Here is an 18,361-nt window from a genome sequence, read left to right on the forward strand (position 1 = left end):
ACGAGGGCAGCTCCCTGGACACAGTCCTGTGGCGACCCGGTGGGCTTGGACCCTGCAGAGGTCCCATGCCGTGCGTGTAGAGGCTGCTCCTCTGGCCTGAGGGCTGTGGGGACCAATGGGGGCCCCTGCCCTCCAAGGGCGCTGGGGGCTGCAGCACACGGGGCTGAGGTGCCCTCTGCCTGCAGTTTATTGCTAATACATACAGTTTACAAATGGGCATCTACCGGCCCAAGAGACTGCAGAGTTGTGGGCAGAAAGGCCCAAGGGCCCTGGACACCCTCCCAGACTCACTGTTTCACCCTGCAGGGGGCTCTGAGCCCCCTCTGAGGGGAGGACATGGAGACAGGCCAGGGGCAGGGCCCAGGGCCATGGAGCACGGAGGGGGGGCCACACCCGGCTGGCGGGGACGGCCCTGCACACACAGCTTCACTCAGCGCCTTTTTATTGCCTGTGGGTTCGTGACTGCTGATACAGTGACGCTGCAGGAGTGACGGGTGGATTAAAACCGTGGCCGGGAGGCTGTGCAGGAGCGGGCCTCAGAACCTGACGAAGGTGGCGTCGATCTGCCGCACGCTGGGCAGGGCCAGCATGACCTTCCGCCGGTACTGCGGATCGCGCTGCAGGGGGTTCCGCTCCAGGTACACCGTCTCCAGGCTCCTGGCGCCCTTCAGCTCGTCCAGGTCGCTCCAGCAGTCCAGGAGGTTGTCGTTCATCTGGGGGGACAGGCGCACGTCAACAGAAGCCTCAGGACCCCACAGCACCCCCCCGCCCCGCCCCATGCATAAGAGAGGCCGGCCGTCCACCCAGGCGCGTGCTGGCCGGGCTGCATCCCATGGGATGAACCTGGCGGACGCCGCTAAGTCCATGTCCGGGTCCGCAGGGGGACGAAGGAGCCGACACACAGCGCCCGCCCCCACCCCGGGCAGGCAGGCTTTCTCAGACTCGCCTGCTTAAGGAAGCCCGTGTTCATGGAACTCCCTGCGGGCGTTGTGTGCCAGCCGCCCTGGGACACCCAGATTTCCAGAACTCGGAGGCTGCGGAGGCCCCGAGGCCTGCTCCCGGTGTGGCGGGGGGCGGGGGGACCCGAAGCCTCTACTGCAAAGGGACAAGGGCTGCTCCGGCAGGAGCTGTGACCAGCACCCTCCAGGCACTGCCTGTCCATCAGGCCCGCCCCGCCAGTCCTCCTGCGCCCTCCAGGCCCCGCCCATCCATCAGGCCCCGCCCTGCCAGTCCACCTGCGCCCTCCAGGCCCCGCCCACCCATCAGGCCCCGCCCACCCACCGGTGCCCCGCCCACGCGTCCATCAGCGCCATCCAGGCGCTGCCGCCAGGTGCAGTCATGGCAGGAGGCGGCCATGGCCAGCCGACAGGAGCTGCCACAGCGGAGCTGCGCGAGCACAGGGTGCAGCCTTCAACACGTGCCCCTTGGAAAGCAGGCTAGCACTGGCTGTCTCCACCCTTCCGCTCCGGCTCCCACTGTGGCCTGGGGGGGCCCTGGGCCCACAGCTTATGCGCCATACACCTTCCAGACTGGACAGAAAGAAGGCTCTGTTCTCCAAATGGTCTTTAGTGTTTGTTTTGTTTTTTTAAGCAGCACTTCCTGCCAGGAGCCAGTGTGAGGAACCCCGCCCGTGGCAAAGGTCATTAGGAAGGAGGCTCGGCATACGCAAAGGTGGGGTCGAGCCTCGGGTCCCCCTGGAATTTCTCGAGCATCTACCCCCAAAACCAGTCTGCCTACCTTACTGCATTATGCTTTCACCAACTCCTCTGACATTAACAGGGGGCTGTCCCCCCACCACCTTTATCTGGAAAAAGTTAATTTAGAGCTTTTAAATAATAAGTCTCCTGGGCATAATAAGAGTGTTTCAATCCAAAAACCCCTCTGATGGCTTTCTAGCCTGCCCACAGGATTCTTACGGCTGCGCATGTGACTGTTTGCGGCCTCCTGACTGCAGGAGGCACAGGAAGCTTAAAACATCCTAGGAATGTAGGGGCTTCCGAGGAGTCAAAATCATTAGAACAGGACTGATTAAGGGTTTCATTTGTTGAGCCAATACTTGCTGCCAAACTGTCATATCTTTTATTTGTTGATATAGTTGGTATATAGAAAAAAACAAGCAGCAACACAGACCTTTGAGTTGAGCACCTTCTCTGCTGTAACCCACTGGGCCTTCGCTCTACAGAGATGTAACTTTATTTAGTGCTCTAAGGAGACGCAGATTAAAGGGGGGGAATGAGATTAACACCCATTAAGGAAGAGAGCCATAAAGTGTTAACAGGCCTCTTGGTCAGAAGACAATGTAAATCACCTGAGACCTTTTGTGTACGGGAAGATATGCAGAAAGGGTCAGGACTGCTGCCCCCGCATGACTCTGTATCTTCCATTATGTAAAACTTAGGCAACGGCACCCCACTCCAGTACTCTTGCCTGGAAAATCCCAAGGACGGAGGAGCCTGGAAGGCTGCAGTCCATGGGGTCGCTGAGGGTCGGACACGACTGAAGTGACTTAGCAGGGTATATAAACACCTTTCAAAACTAAAGTTATGGGGTTTTTGCACAAGCTTGGCCTCCCCTGAGTTGACTCTCTCTCTCTTTCTCCCTCTCCTTCCCTCTTTTTCAGGCTGATGCCTTGGAATGCAGAGGCTCTCCATGTCTACTTATTTGCCCGGGCTTCTAAGACTCACGAGAGAGGGAGCCCAGGGCGGGGCACCCTCCGCTATTCAAGCGGGCGCCGGTGGCCTAACGCAGGTGGTGCAAACTCCTTGTCTTGGAACTTTATTGCTTTTCCACGCAAACCAAGTTATTCAGCCTCTTTTCTCCACTAATTTTCCTACTACACTATTCTTTCCTAATTTCTCTTTATATTTCTAAATAAATAAGTTTTCCCTTGCCGACTCCATCCCCGCTTCGAATTACCCTGGATCCACCGGGGCTGGACTCCGGCAACTTTCTACCTTTTTTTTTGGCAAAACAGAGTCTGTTTATAAGCATTTTTTGTATTTTCTCCCTTAAAAAGCATGGCTTCTGTGTTTCTGCTACAAAATACGGCAGCAACTGGGGAGCGCTGCAAGGTGTGTTCTTAAGCGCAGGGTCTGTGACGCGTGAGTGTCAGTAACGTTCACAGAAGTGAAAAGACACCTTCCCTGAACAGACCGAGCCCTGTGCCCCGTTCAGAGGGGAGGTCTTGGCAGCGGGATCTACTTCGACCCCTTTCCCGTGTCGCTGGTGGTGGTGTCCATGACTCGCCCACGCCTCCTCGCCCCTCGTCATTCGAGCCAGACGTACACCCCACAGGCTTCCCACGTGAGCCCTCAGACCTCTGCTGACACCGCTGTCCCAGCAGTTACTATGTTCATAAGCCCCATGTCTTATCAGTTCGGGTGTTCCACAGCACGGCCAGCCTCCAGGCGGTTTTCTCTAGGATATAGTAAAGGGGACCTAGGGATTTTGCTCAGCACCAACAGTGCGTTGTAAAGGACGGCTTAGACAAGGTAACTCCCAGACGCGTCTCTGTACTTTCTCAAAATGAAACTCAAAACCATTCACCTGTATGTCTCCACAAAAACTCTAGAAGATCTGGAAGGGTCACGCGGCGGGGCGGGGGCGGGGTGTGTGTGTGTGTGTCTGTATGTCTCCCTTCTGAGCTCTCCCAGCTGAGGCGTGAAGGAGCAAGGTGTGGGGAGTGAGCTCCTGGTGCTCTCATCTTCTTAAAGACCCTCCTGGAAGCACCGTTTTAGTTCCTTCCGATCTAGACTGTCTCCCGCCTCCTTCTCAGTTTTTCCTGTCAAATGAAGTGACCTTTAAAGCAAGCTGGCTGCTGGTCGTGCAGAAGGGCCCACATTCTGGATGCAGCAGGCTGCTCCCCGTGGCCGCGAGCTTGTTCTCCAGCCGCTCCACTCTCGACCACTGCGTTACGTGGATACAGCCGAGGTCCCCCCAGCGTCTTGACCAGCACCCCTCGCAGACGGAGCGCATGGGGACGGCAGCCTGTGGCCGTCTCTCTCCTGGGCATGTTTGATCACGTGGGCACACTGGTGACCCCGACGACTCTGCCAACTCATGGCGGGTGATCCTGGGCTCGCACGTGAGCGTCCTGCCTGAACCCATGCTGGGGTCCTGCTGCAGGCGCAGCCGGGAGGGCGCTCCAGGCACATGGTCTCTGGAGTCTATTCCAGTAGTTTCTGATGGTTGACATTTACATTCAAAATTCACATTCACTTCCCCTCAAATTCAGCAACGCTTGAAACAAAACCAAGGTTTGGGAGAATCCTCAAGCTATTTTTCTTACGCAACAAAATCACTTGTAGGCTGCTGCCATCAGACTAGGAGTCTGTTACTTCATAGAAAGCTAGGGGTCCGAGAGCACGCGAGCCCCCCAGACACAGCCAGTCTGTTCACGACCCTGTCATGGGGGCACCCTGCCTCCTCAGGGCTTCTGTCACTCAGGCCAGCACAGGCTGCCGGGAGGGTTGCTGGGGCACGAGGGCCGGCGCCCGGCCGGGCTGGGGTGAGCCCGGTCAGGACCCCGGCTCTGGGCTCCTGCTCTGGCTGTGCGGCTCCCTGCCTCTTCAGACCAGATCCCAGTGCTCTGATCCTCTGCCGACCCCCGGCCACGCCCTCCTGCAGGGCTGGGCTGCACACCAAACCACAGCTCCCGCAGCTCTCTCAGCACCCCAGCCTTCAGTGGCCGGTCCCGGCGTCACGCCCTGATGGCACCCAAGACCAGCGCCATCATTAAGGGGCAGCGGTGTCCTCACAGCGGGCCGCTGTGTGTCAGGGAAGCCTGGGTCATTTCTGAGACGGGGAGCAGAGAATACACAGGACGTCAGAGGGTTGGCAGAACGGCCGGCCAAGCAAGGGGCAGGCCGTGGACACGGCACAGATCTCTGACGACGCACGCTTTGCACACGGCACTCCCTGCAGGAGTCACGCCTGGGACACGCGTGTGGAACCTTGACACTGCGGATCTCAGCTGGGCATCGACCTGCAACCCACGCTTCTCATGCCTCGTTTCTCATCTGTGGGCTCCAGGAACCACACCCATTGCCGTGAGACCAACACTGGTGCCTTCCAGGTGACCAACCGCAGAGGCCCACCCATACCTCGTCCCGTGGTTCTAGCCATCTGAGCTGGAAGCATGGCCCCAGGGCTGCGTCTGGAAGCCCTCCAGCCACACGGATCAGGGCTTCTCATGTTCTCGCGCGCCCGGCTGTTGACTGCTCTGCCTCTGGGTTGAGGCAGGGCCTGACAGTCACGACTTTACCCAGCTCCCTGGTGACGCTGGTACTGGAGGGCCACACGCAGTGTGGGGACCGCGTCTGCAGCCCCCCGAGCCCTCGGCCCCCGGTCCGGCCCCCAGAGCCACCGCGGACACACTCTGGAAACCGGGACCCGCTCAGCTGAGCGCCAGCAAGCGTGCGTCCGCTGCACTCACCCAGAATTCCTGCAGCTCCGTTAGGTGGCTGACGTTCTCGATCTTTTTTACTCTGTTTGACGCGATGTCTAACATCGTGAGTTTGTTCTAGAATAAGGAGATAAAATTTCCTGCATTACCTCGGTTCTGCTGTGACTGTGTGGTGACGCACACCGTGCTGGGCGCTGGGCTTACAGTGCAAGGCGAGCTGCCCTCTGCCCTCACAGGAAAGGGGGTGTTGGCGGGTAGGGGTGGGGGGCATGGCCCTGCCCCCTCCTGCAGCCCCCTGCCTAGTTTATACCGAATCCTCTCCGCTGCCTCACTGAGCTCATCACTGGGGTCTGAAACTAGTGCCATCAGACTCCACAACCCAGACTCCCACATCCTGGTCCAAAGGACCCCAATGGGCAGGTAACACCTGCAAAAGCAGAAGAGGCCTGGGCGCTGGGAAGCTGCCTGGGCCCCTGGGGTGGGCCCTGCAGGGCAACAGGTGTAGCACCATTTATCCAGTGCCTGTCCCAAGGAGACACCCAAACCCAAAAGATTCTGAAACATTCCCTCCTCACTTACGGCAGCGAGGGTGGGGAAGGACCAGACCCCACACCACCCCTTCTGGAAGGGGCCCTGCTTCCAGTGCAGAGAGGAGCGCTCGAGCAGCCCGTCTGGGTGCTGACACGGGCAGGGGCTGCTTCTGCCGAGTGCTGCTCAGATGGCTGCTGACTGTAGCAGGCCAGCAGGCACCTGCCCGCAGGGTGCGGAGGTTTGGGCAGAAAGGGACTCAGGAGAACCGTGCTGAAGGAGGCTTGGGGATGGCGGGGGATGGCGCGGGGGGGGCGGTGCCCAGCCAGGCCTGCTGTGCCCACCTCAGAGGCTGGGTGGCGTGGGGAGCACGAGGGCGGGACCTGGCTGCAGTGTTTCTGGCATGTGTAGGCCGTGTCCCTGTGGCAGCCCCGTGCGGAGACCAGCGTGGGGGCACCCAGCGGCCAGAACGGCCCCAAACCTCCGCACTAGGACCCCGTCACGTGCCTGACGCTACCTTGAGATTTTCTGGGGAGCTGGACAGTGTTTTGAAACCTCATTCAAAAGCAAACCAGTACTAATTACTTAAAAAAAGGTAAGGAGGGGGATGGGGGTGAGGTGGGGTGGGGAGAGCAACCACAGGCTCCCCCGGCAGACCAGTGGGAAGGCCTGGCACCTGGAGAAGCGCTGAGCAGGGCGGCCCCAGGGCGCTGGGGGCGCAGTCGTTCTCCGTTTGGGAGAAAGATCACTGACTGCCTGGCCTCGCACCACGAGAGTAAACTCCAGGGAAGCTAAGAGACGCAGCTCAGAGGAAGATGCAGGAGAACATTTGCTCTCTAGTTGAATAAAACCTGTTGCATTGGATTAGGAGGACCTCACAAAAATATAATTACTTTAAAGCCACAACTCTTCTGTTCTGTTTAGCTGCAGAGGCCCACATGGGGTCCAGTACTGGGCTGGGCCGGGCGACTGCAGCACACCTCCCGGGACAGCTCCCAGGCCCCCGCCCTGTCCTGCTGCTCCCGGGGACCATGCCCTCTCCTGCGCAGACGCTGCAGCTGTGCGAGGGGAATGGTGTGGCGAGGGGGCCCTGCCCAGCCCCGCCTCTCAGAGCCTGGCCTCAACCTCCTGTTCCGCACCGCCAAGGCGCGCACCCAGGCTACACGCCAGCTCTGCAAGAAGTCGGACTGAAAGGCAGGGGAAGGGGACCACACCCACTGGATGCAAATTCCACCAGCTTTTCCAAAATTCTGTAAATGGTGGTGAAACAAAATCCATAAAGTGGGTTTCCTCTAAAACCTCACTGATGTTGATGAGGCCCAGGGCCAAAGAAGCCCTCGCCAGGCCTGAAGCGAAGCCCTCGCCAGGACTGAAGCGCAGCGCTCCCCAGGCGGCCGGCCGGGCCACACCTGCTGGCAGTTAAAACAGGAGAAGTGCCCAGGGAAGCTGAGTGAGCTCAAGCACTCCATTTGTCTCGAATACTGCGCTGAGGAAGAGCAGGCTGGCCTGCGGCAGCTGAGGAGGGAAGGGGCCTCCTGCAGGCTCAGGGCCAGGGCGGCCCTCCGGGCCAGTGCTCCTAAGGCTGTCCTGAGCTGGGTGGGCAGGGCCGGTGGGGAGGGAGGGGGAGGGGGAGGAGAGAGGGAGGGGAGGGGAGGGAGCGAGGACGGTACTGGATCTGGGCCCTCGGCTGGGGGTGGGGCCAGAAGTTGGTGGCCAGGGGCAGGAAGAGAGGGCAGCGGCTGGTAACTGAGAGTAGTCCACGGTACAGGGACACCCGGGGTTTCTGTTTTACAGATTTTAATTATTGTTGGCAGTGCCACGCTGCATGCAGGGTCTTAGTTCCCTCACCCGGGACCGAACCTGCGTCCCCTGCATTGGGAGCTCGAAGGCTTAACCGCTGGACCAACGGGGAAGTCCCTAGGGTTTCCTTTTTAGAAATCTTCCCCAAGCCCGCAGGCCGTGCGCTGAACCGCCTGCGACAGCCAGCCCGGCTCCTCCCGCCGCGGCCCCTGCGCCCCTGCCCCACGGCCGGCGGGCTCTTACATTGTTGTCCAGGCCCTCGATGGCCTCAATGCCGTTGTGGCTGAGATACAGCTCCCGCAGGTTCACCAGGCTCTGCAGGCCCTCGATCTTGGTCAGCCGGTTGCTCTGCAGGGAGAGTCAGAACGCATGAGACCGGGGGCTTCTGGGAAGATGGCAGTGGACACAGGGCTCCTGACAACAGGGCGCCGCCCACAGCAGCTGCAGGGGCCTGGCCCACAGGGAGGCAGACCAGGGCCCTGCGTCTGCTGTCCTGGGCCAAACTCGTGCACATGGCCAAAGGCTTTGATGCACGAAACTCACTTTTCAAAATCTACTTGAAACAGGTCTACCTCAAATAATTTAATTAACTCAAAAATGTCAAAATCAGAATATTTAAAATCACTTAGTTCTCATTTCCTTTGGCATCCATCGTACTCGAGTTAGAGCACAGCGCTCGCTTCTCACACAGATCTGCACGATATCTGCTTTCCGAGAGGCATGGGTGGTCTTGGGGTTCCTGTCCCCACGGCCTGCCACCAAAGCCCCCGGGCCCACCACCGTGCGCCTGCTCCTGATGAAAGAAGCCGGGCCGCAGCCACGCGGGCACTGCCCACCCCACGTGGGTGCTGCCCAACCATGCCCAGGTGGCACACTCCTGGGCACGGACGGGACAGGACGGCTGGGGGGGTCACTCCCACCAGGAGCCCAGCACGGCGTGAGCTGTGGAGAGACGAGCTGCCCTGGCTAAACACCGCCTGGATGTTCATTAGAGGACATGTGGCGTGTTACGGAAGGAAACCTCAGGCCCGCGTGGGTCACGTGTGCTGCAGATCTGTGCAGTGTGATGTCTCCACTCCTCACTGACAGTGAAGCCAAGCGCTGCCCAGCATGGAGGCAGTGGAGGAGCAAAGCCCTGCCCTGGGGGCCCACGGGGCAGGAGGCTGGGCGGTCCGCACCTGCATGCTGAGGACGGTCAGGTTGGTGAGTGCATCCAGATTCTGAAGCTTAGTGATCTTGTTCTTCCCCAGAAACAAGCTCTCCAGGCTGGTTAACGCGTCGACATTCTCAATCACCTGCGAAGATCAGGGCAAGGCAGCAGTCACGGGAGGGGAGGGCCCGACCCCTTGGGCGAGCAGACAGAGCTGCCTGCGTGTCGGGCAAGTGCTGCCCGCTCTGGGATCCCCCAGGCAACCTCACTTCAGAGCGCAACCTGAGAACAGACGCTGGTGGTGTCCTGCGGGTGGCAGCTGCGGGAGCCCCGGGCCTGGGACGCCTGCAGGCTCCTCCCCGCTCTGCCCCGTGCTCCCCAGGGCCCCATGGGCAGCTGCGCTAGTGAGCGCCCCTGGCAGGCCTCAGGTCCCCGCCTCCCGGGTACACCACTCTCCCACAACAGGCTAGCTGAGCTTTTCCGGCAGGGGCTGCAGCGGGGCCTCCAAGGGCAGAGTGAGCCTCTTCTTCAGTCCTCACAGCAGGATGGGCCGGGGCTGGGCCGGGGCTGGCCCGGGAGGACGAGGACTCAGAGGCAGGGCAGCCCCGCCTGCCGTCACCTGCGTCGGCTGTGACGCGGCCCCTCTCCCCCACAGGGATGCTGCGGAACACGCTGATGCCTGGACCACCCCGAGTTTCACACGTGCTGCTTTGCTACTTTCGACCACACCACCACCACCACCACCACCACCACCGGTCACAAGAAGCCCTTTGCCGCAAACACCCTCCTTGGTTTGCGTCCTGTCTAGCTCACAAGGGCCAACCTGAGCTGACCAGTGTGCTAGAAGCTTCCAAAAGTTGGAGGGGCATTTCTGGCATGCAGGTGGAGGAAGGGCTCAGAAACCCTGCCTACAGCCACTCAGCAGGGGCGGATGGGCCCACTAGGCACCAGGCTGTGCCCACCCTCCTATGGCCGGAGTGGGGGCCCATCCCCCTGCTGTGCATGGGCCCCTTCTGCGCCAAGAGGCGCGCCTAAAACCACACCCAGCGGCATGTCCAAAAGCCAAGCGCCGGGGCCGCTGTCGGGCAGAGTGCAACGCCTCTGCTAAGAGTTACATCGTGACTCGGATGAGGAGCAAGAGAACGCCGCGTGTGGAAGAAAGGGCCACGCTCCCACGAACACCGACCCCCAGTGAGCACTCGGTCTCGCGAGACACAGCTGCACGCCCTGCACACCTCCAGGCCGCGCCCCGCGCCCACACCCACCCGTATCCGGTTGGACCCCAGCTCCAGCATCTGCAGTTGGTGCAAGCTGCTTATGTTCTCAATTTTGCTGATCTTGTTGTTGACCAAGAAGAGCTTCTTCAGTCGTGTCAACTTATCAACGCCTTCAATGTTTCTCAGTAGATTAAAAGAAATATCTAAAACCCTGGGAACAAGCAAAGCATTCATTAACGAGCACAGGTCACGCCGAGCTCAGGACGTAGCTGACTTAGAGGCAGCAGCCCGCCCGGGGAATGTGGCGGGGCGGGCAGCCCATAGGGCCCCGAAAGCCTGCTGCCCCGGCTCCCAGCACGAGGCTGAGGACAGAAACCGTCTTCTCCCTAAGGAGCTCAGCCTGACATCTCCAGTCAAAGGCTTCACGTGCAGGCTGGGACTGTGGGCAAGCGGGTGCCCCCGCGGAGCCAGGCACAGGCCTGACCGTGGGCGGGGGCTCCCCGGCCCGAGTTCGGGCTGCAGGGCTGGTTTCGGGGCGGCTGCCAGGCCCCTTGCAGCCTCACAACTCACTCCAGCTCTGTCAGCGCGTCCAGGTTCTCAATCCTCCGGATCTGGTTGTCGTAAAGGTCCAGCTCTCGGAGGCTCTGCAGCCCCTCTAGGTTCTCAATGCACTTGATCAAATTCTGCCGGAGGCAGAGCGTCTGGGGGACAGAAAAAGGGCAGCTGACAGAGGGGACGGGGAGGCCCGTAGGAAGTGCCCACTGTCCCAGACTCGGCCTCCACACCTGGGGCCTGGGTGGGGAAGTGGTTTTGCTCCTGTTTTCTAGTACGGTGCTGACCTGGAGAGGACGGGCAGATACCCGCGGGGATGCAGGGAGGCCCTGATGAGCGTTCTTGCTGTGTGAGGGGGGTGCTGGGCAAGGGGAGGGGTGCTGTTTTCCAGCAGAGGGAACTCACTGAACTGCAGTGAGCTAAGCACATCGAGTCTGGGCTGCATGTGGCTGCAGGCAGGCCCCGACGGAGGCACCACCGATCTGAGCCACCACGCGAACCTGGGGAGAGCCAGCTAGCCGAGCGTCCGGCCTGTTACCCTGCAGGGCTCAGGATCAAAGGCGCCCGAGGGACGCTCCCGTTGCAGCGTGGCACCTTCCCGAGCACGGTCACCGCGCAGAACTGATCTGCTCCGGTTCACCCACATCCAGTGGGGGGATGCACTCTGCAGGGCCACGCGGGCCCCTGCCATGCAGGGACGAGTTCCTCTCACCTTCACTTTCTTCAGCACCTCGAATCCTTCAATTTTTCCAATGCGATAATGATTCAGATCTACATCCTGAAACAGACAAAACCTAGCTCAGCTGCAGATAGGCACCTGGAGACGCGCTTCCCGGGCTTGGAGCCATGAGGAGGCCGGGAGGCGGCGGGGCTCGGGGAGCAGTGCCGCCCGGAGTCATGGGGCCAGCTGACGCGGGCACAGCTGTGCCGTGACAGGCAGCGGCCTGACGTGAGACTGACCCTATGAACCAGTGGTGCGAGAAGCCTGCTCTCGCCTGCGCGCGCCCCTCGTCACCCCTGGGGGCTGCCCCACCCTCGCCTGCGGCTCCTCCTCGCACCAGGACGGATGTGCAGTGGTCACGGCTGCCTCTGCCACACAATTCTCGGTGTGTACAGCGCCACGCGAGACCAAGCCCTGGTGTTAAAAACAGTAAGAACACAAGGACTCTGACCAGCCAAGGGAGGCCCCGACCACCGTTGCTTCTAGGGAATCGCCTACTAATCTGGCACGTTCATAAAAGATGGCCTGACGGCAGGGCTCTCCGCCACCAGGCCCCTGGGGTGGCCGAGCAGGCAGCGTTACCTCTGCGTCTTTGTCCAGGCTAATGGTCTCCATATCCACAGGCAACTCTTGTCCTTCTGGAAAAGGAAGAAGAAAAAGCCCATTCAGAGCTCTGGTCTCCAGGAGCAGGTGCCCGGCCGTTAGGGGCCAGCTGGGGCGGGCTGCCTGAAGCGCGCGGCCAGCTCAACAAAGGAGGGACCTGCAGGCGACACCCAAGGGCAGCGACCAAGCGGTGGGGCCGACACCTGACAAGCGGCACCTCTCAAGGCTCTGGGTCCTGAATTCAGCTGCTGGCAAAGGTCTCCAAGACTCCACCTACGTCCTATAACTTCCCAAGAAAGGAAATAGGGTCTGAAGCTGTTGGCAGAAGGGCAGGGGGTGAGCGAGCCTCAGGTGACTGCAGCCAGCAGCACGGAAGCCACCCACCGCCACCTTCCGGCACGGCCTGCAGCGGCACCTGGGGACAGCCTGCCCCCAGTTTTTCCCTTCTGGTCTGCAGCAATGAATCAGGCCACTTGAATGTGGGTCATGCCAGGCACATCAGATGTTCTAGGACGTGCCTTTCATTGCTTTGGAAAATGGCCCTGCATCTACAGACACATCTCTCTGCACAGAGCAAAACAAAATGAGGCTCAGTTCAACCAACAGGATCAAAGAGCCTTGCCAAATAAGTGAAACACAGTGCCTGCTGAGGAGCCGGGGAGGCTGGGAGCCAGCCCGCCCTGGAGAGCGGGTCTCCAGGGACCAGGCAGGGCCGAGGAGGGCAGGTCCGGACCAGCGCGTCTGACTAGGAGAGCGAGCCGCTCTCCCAGCCTGCCAGGGGCATCGGGGCTGCAGGAGGCCACGTGCAGACCGGACAGCACTTCTGTGGAGCCTGCCTCTGCTCTCACAAGCTGCTGCTGAAGAAGCTGGGCCGCCTGCACGCAGAGCGCCTGGTCCTTGGTGGGCGCGCCTGCTGTCTGGCCTGCGCCCCAGGGACGATGGCTACCACCACCACTCAGCGGCCTCCTGCCTCTGCGTTTCCCCTTCAGCAACAGGGCCCACATCCTGGCCTCATAGCCCCGGCGCCTCCCCAGCACGGGCAGCTCACAGGCTGGACTGGAGGCCCTGGGAAGGCGTGCCCAACTCGGGAGCAGCCCGAGAGACTTCCTGGCCCCACACTGGGCAACTTCATTGGACCACCTTTCCCATCACTGTCAACAACGGCTGCTTAAAAAATAAAACAAAACACGCCATTTACTCTAGGTCAGCCACAGCTTTATGGAATGTCAACAAATCCAAGAATTAAATAAAAGGACTTGGGCAAAACCAAGAGACTGCCCCAAATGATCCGTCTTCAAAAGGCAGCACAGCCAACACCAGGACCTCAAAGCTGCAAAGAAATATGCCACCACAAAGGCAGGGTGGCCGGGCCAGCTGGGATCCAAACCCGGACACGCGGCCACACGGCTAAGGGCTCCGCCTGTAATCCACGCAGCACACGCCCGCTCAACCTGTGAGACAGACGCTACCAGCCATCTTCCTGAACCTGTGTTTCAAGTGTTAGAGCAGTAACTTAGAGCAAACAAGCGAAAGGAACAGCTGACAGGTAGGAACTTGTCCACTGGAACCTAAAGACCCAGACAAGCACAGGAAGGAGCAGGCCCGGGCCGCTGAGGGCTTACACAGGCGCGCTTTCCTGGAGGACTGCGAGCCAGGTTCCTGGAGGCAGGAGCCGGGGGGAGCGCCCACGCCAGCGCGGCCGTGGCAGGATGTGAGAGCAGGTGGCGCTCCCCCGGGCCTTCCTGTGACTCAGCCGCAGGGAGGGCTGTCGCCCATCCCTCCCATGCGCTTCTCCACCCACACGGCTTCCAGAATGTTGCCTCTGAAGTTCCTAAATAAGGCGACTGGTACTTTTGTGGTAGTCGCCTTTTGCCTTGAAATTAGGTTGCCATGGTTACCGAGCATCTGTGCTGGCACAGAGCACGATGCTACTTTAGAGATTAGTTTTGCTTCCGTTACTGTAAGGGGAGCGCGCGAGTGCTGGCGCCTTAAAACCCCACACAGCGGAGGCAAGCCCAGAGAATGCAGGCTGCACAGGAGCCTCTCAAGCCTGCTGCTCAGAGACCCCGCCCCGAGCAGTGGCTGCGCCTTCTCTCTCAGGTGGACAGAACTGCACGCTATCGTCGCTATTTAAAAACAAAGACAGGGTTTTAGCATGCACATTGTTTCCAAAAGAAAAATCTGCTTTTTTCACCTAATATGTTTTGGACATCCTTCTGTGTGTATGCTTTCTCTCACTTCTTTCAGTGGAAACTGATTTTCTAAGCAAACAAAGAAAAAAGGTTTAGATCATGGTTCAGGGGGTGAAAAACCACCGTTACAGGCGGAGAACACTCTTTTCACCTCTAAATTCATTTTGCTGTTTCTAATCACTAAGAAGACAATTTAGAAGCTGATCCTCAGGCTTACAAGCATGGTGGAGCAGGACTCAGAAATGACTTCTCTGAGATACAGTTAGTCTCCGTGACCGAGGCAGGAAAGGAGGGCACACGATGTTTACTGCCCTTCCATCTCACTTTCGGAACACGTGGGAATAAGCGATTTCCTGGTTCTGTTCCAGAGGACACATCTGTACCAGTATCACTAGTGGCTGCATTTGTCTTCCGTGAAATCAGGAAGCCACCCATCTAGCCTGCAAGGGCCCTAAGTGTGGAGCTGACTCAGCGAGCACCTCAGAGGGGGCCCTGCTCCGAGTCCTCGCCCACCAGGCCCTATGGGCCTCCAGAGTGGGCTGGGCGTGTGCCGGGCGGCATCCGCCCCCCATCCCTCAGGCTGGGCACAGGCGACAGAGCCTGCAGCCTGCCGCCAAGCGGGTCTCGTGCTCTCCCCTCGGCCCGGTACCTTCTGGGTCCTCCTGCCCCCGCTCCTCTCCGTCCTTCAGGCTGTGCGCGCTGAGGTCCGCCACCATCCCGCTGTTCTGTGCCTTCCCTTCGTCGTCACCGGACTCTTCTGATTCAACCCGCCTGTCAACTGAACCCACACACACTGATAAGAACGCACATTCGCGTCAGGGGGCTCTGCAAGGAACATGTAACAGACTGACATCCAGCCGGAAGTCAGAAAGACTGCATTCAAGAGCTTTTGTTGAATTCAGGTCAACAAACATTTGACTGCTTTCCAGGTGTGTCCTGGGCACCATGTGAGGCACCCAGAGGAGGGGGGCTGGGCTTTGGGAAGAGGGTAGACCAGGGAGGCCACGGGTTACAAGGGTGAGGAGCGCACTATTCCTGCTCTCAAGGAACTCGTGAAACGCCAGGTATCTGGAAGGCCCGGGTGGCTCGCGGCTGAACGTGCTAATGGTAACACGCAGGGAAGCACCTCCTGTCCGCGCCCTCTTGCCTGGATATCCACACAGAGGGGACCGTGTGACCCTCCCGCCACATACCTTCATCCAGGCTCCACTATCCATTTGGCCAAGAAAACCAGCCCAGTTCACAGGCCCACGTTCTGAAAGAAATCAAGACTAACTCAAATCAGACTGTGGGCAGTGGGGCGCTCTAGAAAAGGAGAAGACAGCCAGTAGCGCTCCACGCCCCACACGAGTCATGGCCCCAGGCACCAGGGCACTGCTAGCCCAGCGCAGTCCTGTCCTGAGGGCTGAGTCGCCTCAGTTGTCAGACCGCAGCCCGCCAGGCTCCTCTGTCCAAGGGACTCTCCAGGCAAGAATACTGGAGCCAGGTGCCGTGCCCTCCTCCAGGGGATCTTCCCGACCCAGGGATCAAGCCCGCATTTGTCACGCCTGCTACGCTGGCAGGCGGGGCTCTTTACCTCTGGCATTGCCTGGGGAGCCCAGCTGAATACAGCTGACTGGTGAAAACCTTTTGGCAAGACTGTCAGACAATTTTCCTTTTTCTTCATTTGTCTGCAACCTCTGTGGAAGCCTGTCTGGAAGAGCTAGAGCACTCACAGGTGGCATCATCAGTCACAGGGCAAGGATTCTCTCTTCTGTGACCACAGCTCATCTACAGAGGGGTGTGCGTTCTGTGGGGAGGGACACTGCTTCAACTCCGAGTCTCCCACTGGGATTAGTAAAGCAGCGCCAAGGAAAGGCTGTCGGCCAAGTCCTGACGCTTCATCTCTAACACCACGACACCCGTTCCTTCCTCCTGAAACTTCCTGGCAACTGTCTTGGATCAGCTACTCACTGCCTGTGGTCTGTGCTCCTGCCTGGCCTCCTAGCTGGTCTCTCAGTCACTTGTCAGTCTGTTTAAATCTATTCTCCAGAGACTCTGATCTGATCCCAGAATCCAAATCTGATCTTTGACCCCCCAAATGTCTAGAAGGCCCGTGACTCTTCCTGAGTTTGCACCTCACCCCGATAGACACAGCTTTGGCCCGCTGCTTCCTTTTCGAAGCCTCAGTCTCCTCATGAGCAGGAGGAGGCACTATAGTACCCACACACCAGAGTCGCTGTCGGGCACAAAAGCATGTGCACGACACGCACGGAGACATGGGATGGATTAGCCGTCACCCGGCACAGCCTCTCTGCGGTCCAGCAAGTCCGCTGGGCAATGGTCTGGTGCAGCTGAGCCCAGGGTAGGAGGGGCTTAGCTCATGAAGGGCAGCCAAAGTGCCATGTGGGATAGCAGGTCAGCACACCAGGTGACCGTGGGGCCCTGGGGACAGCGGCCTGGCTCAAGGTGCTGGCAGGGGCGACGGGAGAGGCAGCAGATACCGGGAGATACTAGGGAAGCGGGGGCCGCAGAGCTTGCTGATCTGTGGAATGGGCGGCTGCCAGAGAGAAGGAACTGTCTAGGCTTCCTCCCATTTGCCATTTACCAAGACAGGGAGACAGCTGAAGAGGAAGCGGCAGAGGCGGGAGGGCGGGGAGAAGGCGGATAAGAAGAGGTGCTTCCCTGCCTAGAAAGACCCAAAGGTCTCCAGGTCCAAGCCCTTCCCGAGCGCCTCCCCTCCACCCAGGCCCTCCACCACGTGCCCTGCCTGCCTCACCCGCCACATTGTCCTCCAGGACCAGTCACCCTTGGTCACTCCCTGCTTAGAAAGACCCAAAGGTCTCCAGGTCCAAGCCCTTCCCGAGCGCCTCCCCTCCACCCAGGCCCTCCACCACGTGCGCTGCCTGCCTCACCCGCCACATTGTCCTCCAGGACCAGTCACCTTTGGTCACTCCCTGCTTAGAAAGGCCCAAAGGTCTCCAGGTCCAAGCCCTTCCCGAGCGCCTCCCCTCCACCCAGGCCCTCCACCACGTGCCCTGCCTGCCTCACCCGCCACATTGTCCTCCAGGACCACTGTCACCCTTGGTCACTCTGACAGGTCACACTCCCTCACACCCCTATGCCTGTGAGTGCTTTCCTTCACCGGAGGCAGCCTTTGCTCTTTCCTGACCCCCCGCCCCCCCCCCCACCCTGGTCTCCAGCCTGGCTGACTGGTATATCCTTCGAGGTGCAGCAGGGAGCTGGTTCTGGCTGCTGCAGCCATCACTCCCAAACATGCTGCCGCCTCTTCCACCCCTTCCCTAACACTTGACACTGGAGACCCCGGCTTCTCTTAGGGAGGGCTCGGGAAGCAAGCATAACTAAAATACAATGAGCGCTCAAAGACACGACCGGCTCTCCGCTGGGGCTGGGTGTGCATGTGATTACACACATACATAACACGCACGTAGACTGGTTTTCTACAAAGCCAAAGAGTTGAAATTAGTCTTTATAGCTCTGGAAACAGGAACCTGTCAATTCTATCACTCAACTCTCGCCTGGGGTCAGCCGTTCCCCTCAACCGGTTCGCTTTCCAGAGGACCCTTCTCCACCCCCGCCGCGTCCACCAATGAGCTGCCCCGGGCGGGTCCCAGCGAGCCCGCGCCTCGCTTCCCGGTCAGCTGCCTGGGGACCTGTCTCGCGGGTCAAGCTCAGGGATTCGGTGCGAGGCTCCCAGCAGCTGGGGCGGGCGCAGGGGGCTGCGGGACCGCCGCGCCCTCAGTCCTCACCCACAAGCCCGGCGCCCCTGCCGCTCGCCCCGGCCCTGCGGCCCCCGCCGCCCCGGCCGCCCGCGCCCTCCCGGCCGCTGCCGCCTCAGCACCGGGGTCCGCGTCCGGCTGTCCGGGGCCACCCCCGCCCTGCCGGCTGGCAGATGTCACGGGGCGCGCGGGGCTGGGCCCGGGCCGCCCCGCTTCTCCCGGGCATGACTGGCACGGGCCGCCGCCCCCGCCCCCGCCCGCCGGGCCCTTCGGTCGCCGCCCCGCGGGGCCGCTCACCCTCCATCATCTCCTGCGACTGTTGCTGGCCCGCGCCGCGCTCCGCCGCCATGTTGGCTGCTCTTTCCTTTTCCGGAATCTGTCGCCTCAGGCCCCTCAGCCAATCAGGGCTCCCAGCTCAGAAGTCTCCCAGCCAATGGGGCCCTGCGCTCCTGCGCGGCTCGAGAGCCTCATGGGA

At 60.3% G+C, this 18,361-nt stretch overlaps 1 protein-coding gene across 6 annotated transcripts; it reads right to left on the reverse strand.

Moving 5' to 3' along the window:
• Window positions 1–425: 425 nt before the first annotated feature.
• PPP1R7 (protein phosphatase 1 regulatory subunit 7) lies at window positions 426–18,264 on the reverse strand. 6 transcript variants are annotated; one of them, XM_042239530.1, is made up of 12 exons: window positions 18,184–18,264; window positions 15,883–15,956; window positions 15,361–15,422; window positions 14,817–14,945; window positions 11,955–12,010; window positions 11,364–11,429; window positions 10,670–10,800; window positions 10,148–10,310; window positions 8,911–9,027; window positions 7,976–8,080; window positions 5,435–5,521; window positions 426–713 (listed from the first exon to the last, which is right to left on the reverse strand). In XM_042239530.1, exons 4-12 carry the CDS (start codon window positions 14,881–14,883, stop codon window positions 537–539), a joined length of 969 nt encoding a protein of 322 aa, XP_042095464.1. In that variant the 5' UTR covers window positions 14,884–14,945; window positions 15,361–15,422; window positions 15,883–15,956; window positions 18,184–18,264; the 3' UTR covers window positions 426–536. The 6 variants fall into 6 exon arrangements, with proteins under 6 accessions (XP_042095464.1, XP_042095453.1, XP_027822692.1 ...); XM_042239519.1 differs by having other exon boundaries at window positions 15,744–15,956; XM_027966891.2 differs by lacking the exon at window positions 15,883–15,956.
• Between the last annotated feature and the right edge of the window lie 97 nt (window positions 18,265–18,361).

This window comes from Ovis aries, chromosome 1 (assembly GCF_016772045.2).
Source record: "Ovis aries strain OAR_USU_Benz2616 breed Rambouillet chromosome 1, ARS-UI_Ramb_v3.0, whole genome shotgun sequence".
NCBI lineage: Eukaryota > Metazoa > Chordata > Mammalia > Artiodactyla > Bovidae > Ovis > Ovis aries.

Coding starts and splice junctions, on each gene's coding strand:
- PPP1R7 (XM_027966888.2), bottom strand. CDS start 18,235: ATGGCGGCGGAGCGCGGCGCGGGCCAGCAACAGTCGCAGGAGATGATG. Junction 14,946..18,183: donor GTCGCAGGAGATGATGGAGG/GTGAGCGGCCCC, acceptor GTGTGGGTTCAG/TTGACAGGCGGGTTGAATCA. Junction 12,011..14,816: donor GGGGCAGGAGGACCCAGAAG/GTACCGGGCCGA, acceptor TTCCTTTTCCAG/AAGGACAAGAGTTGCCTGTG.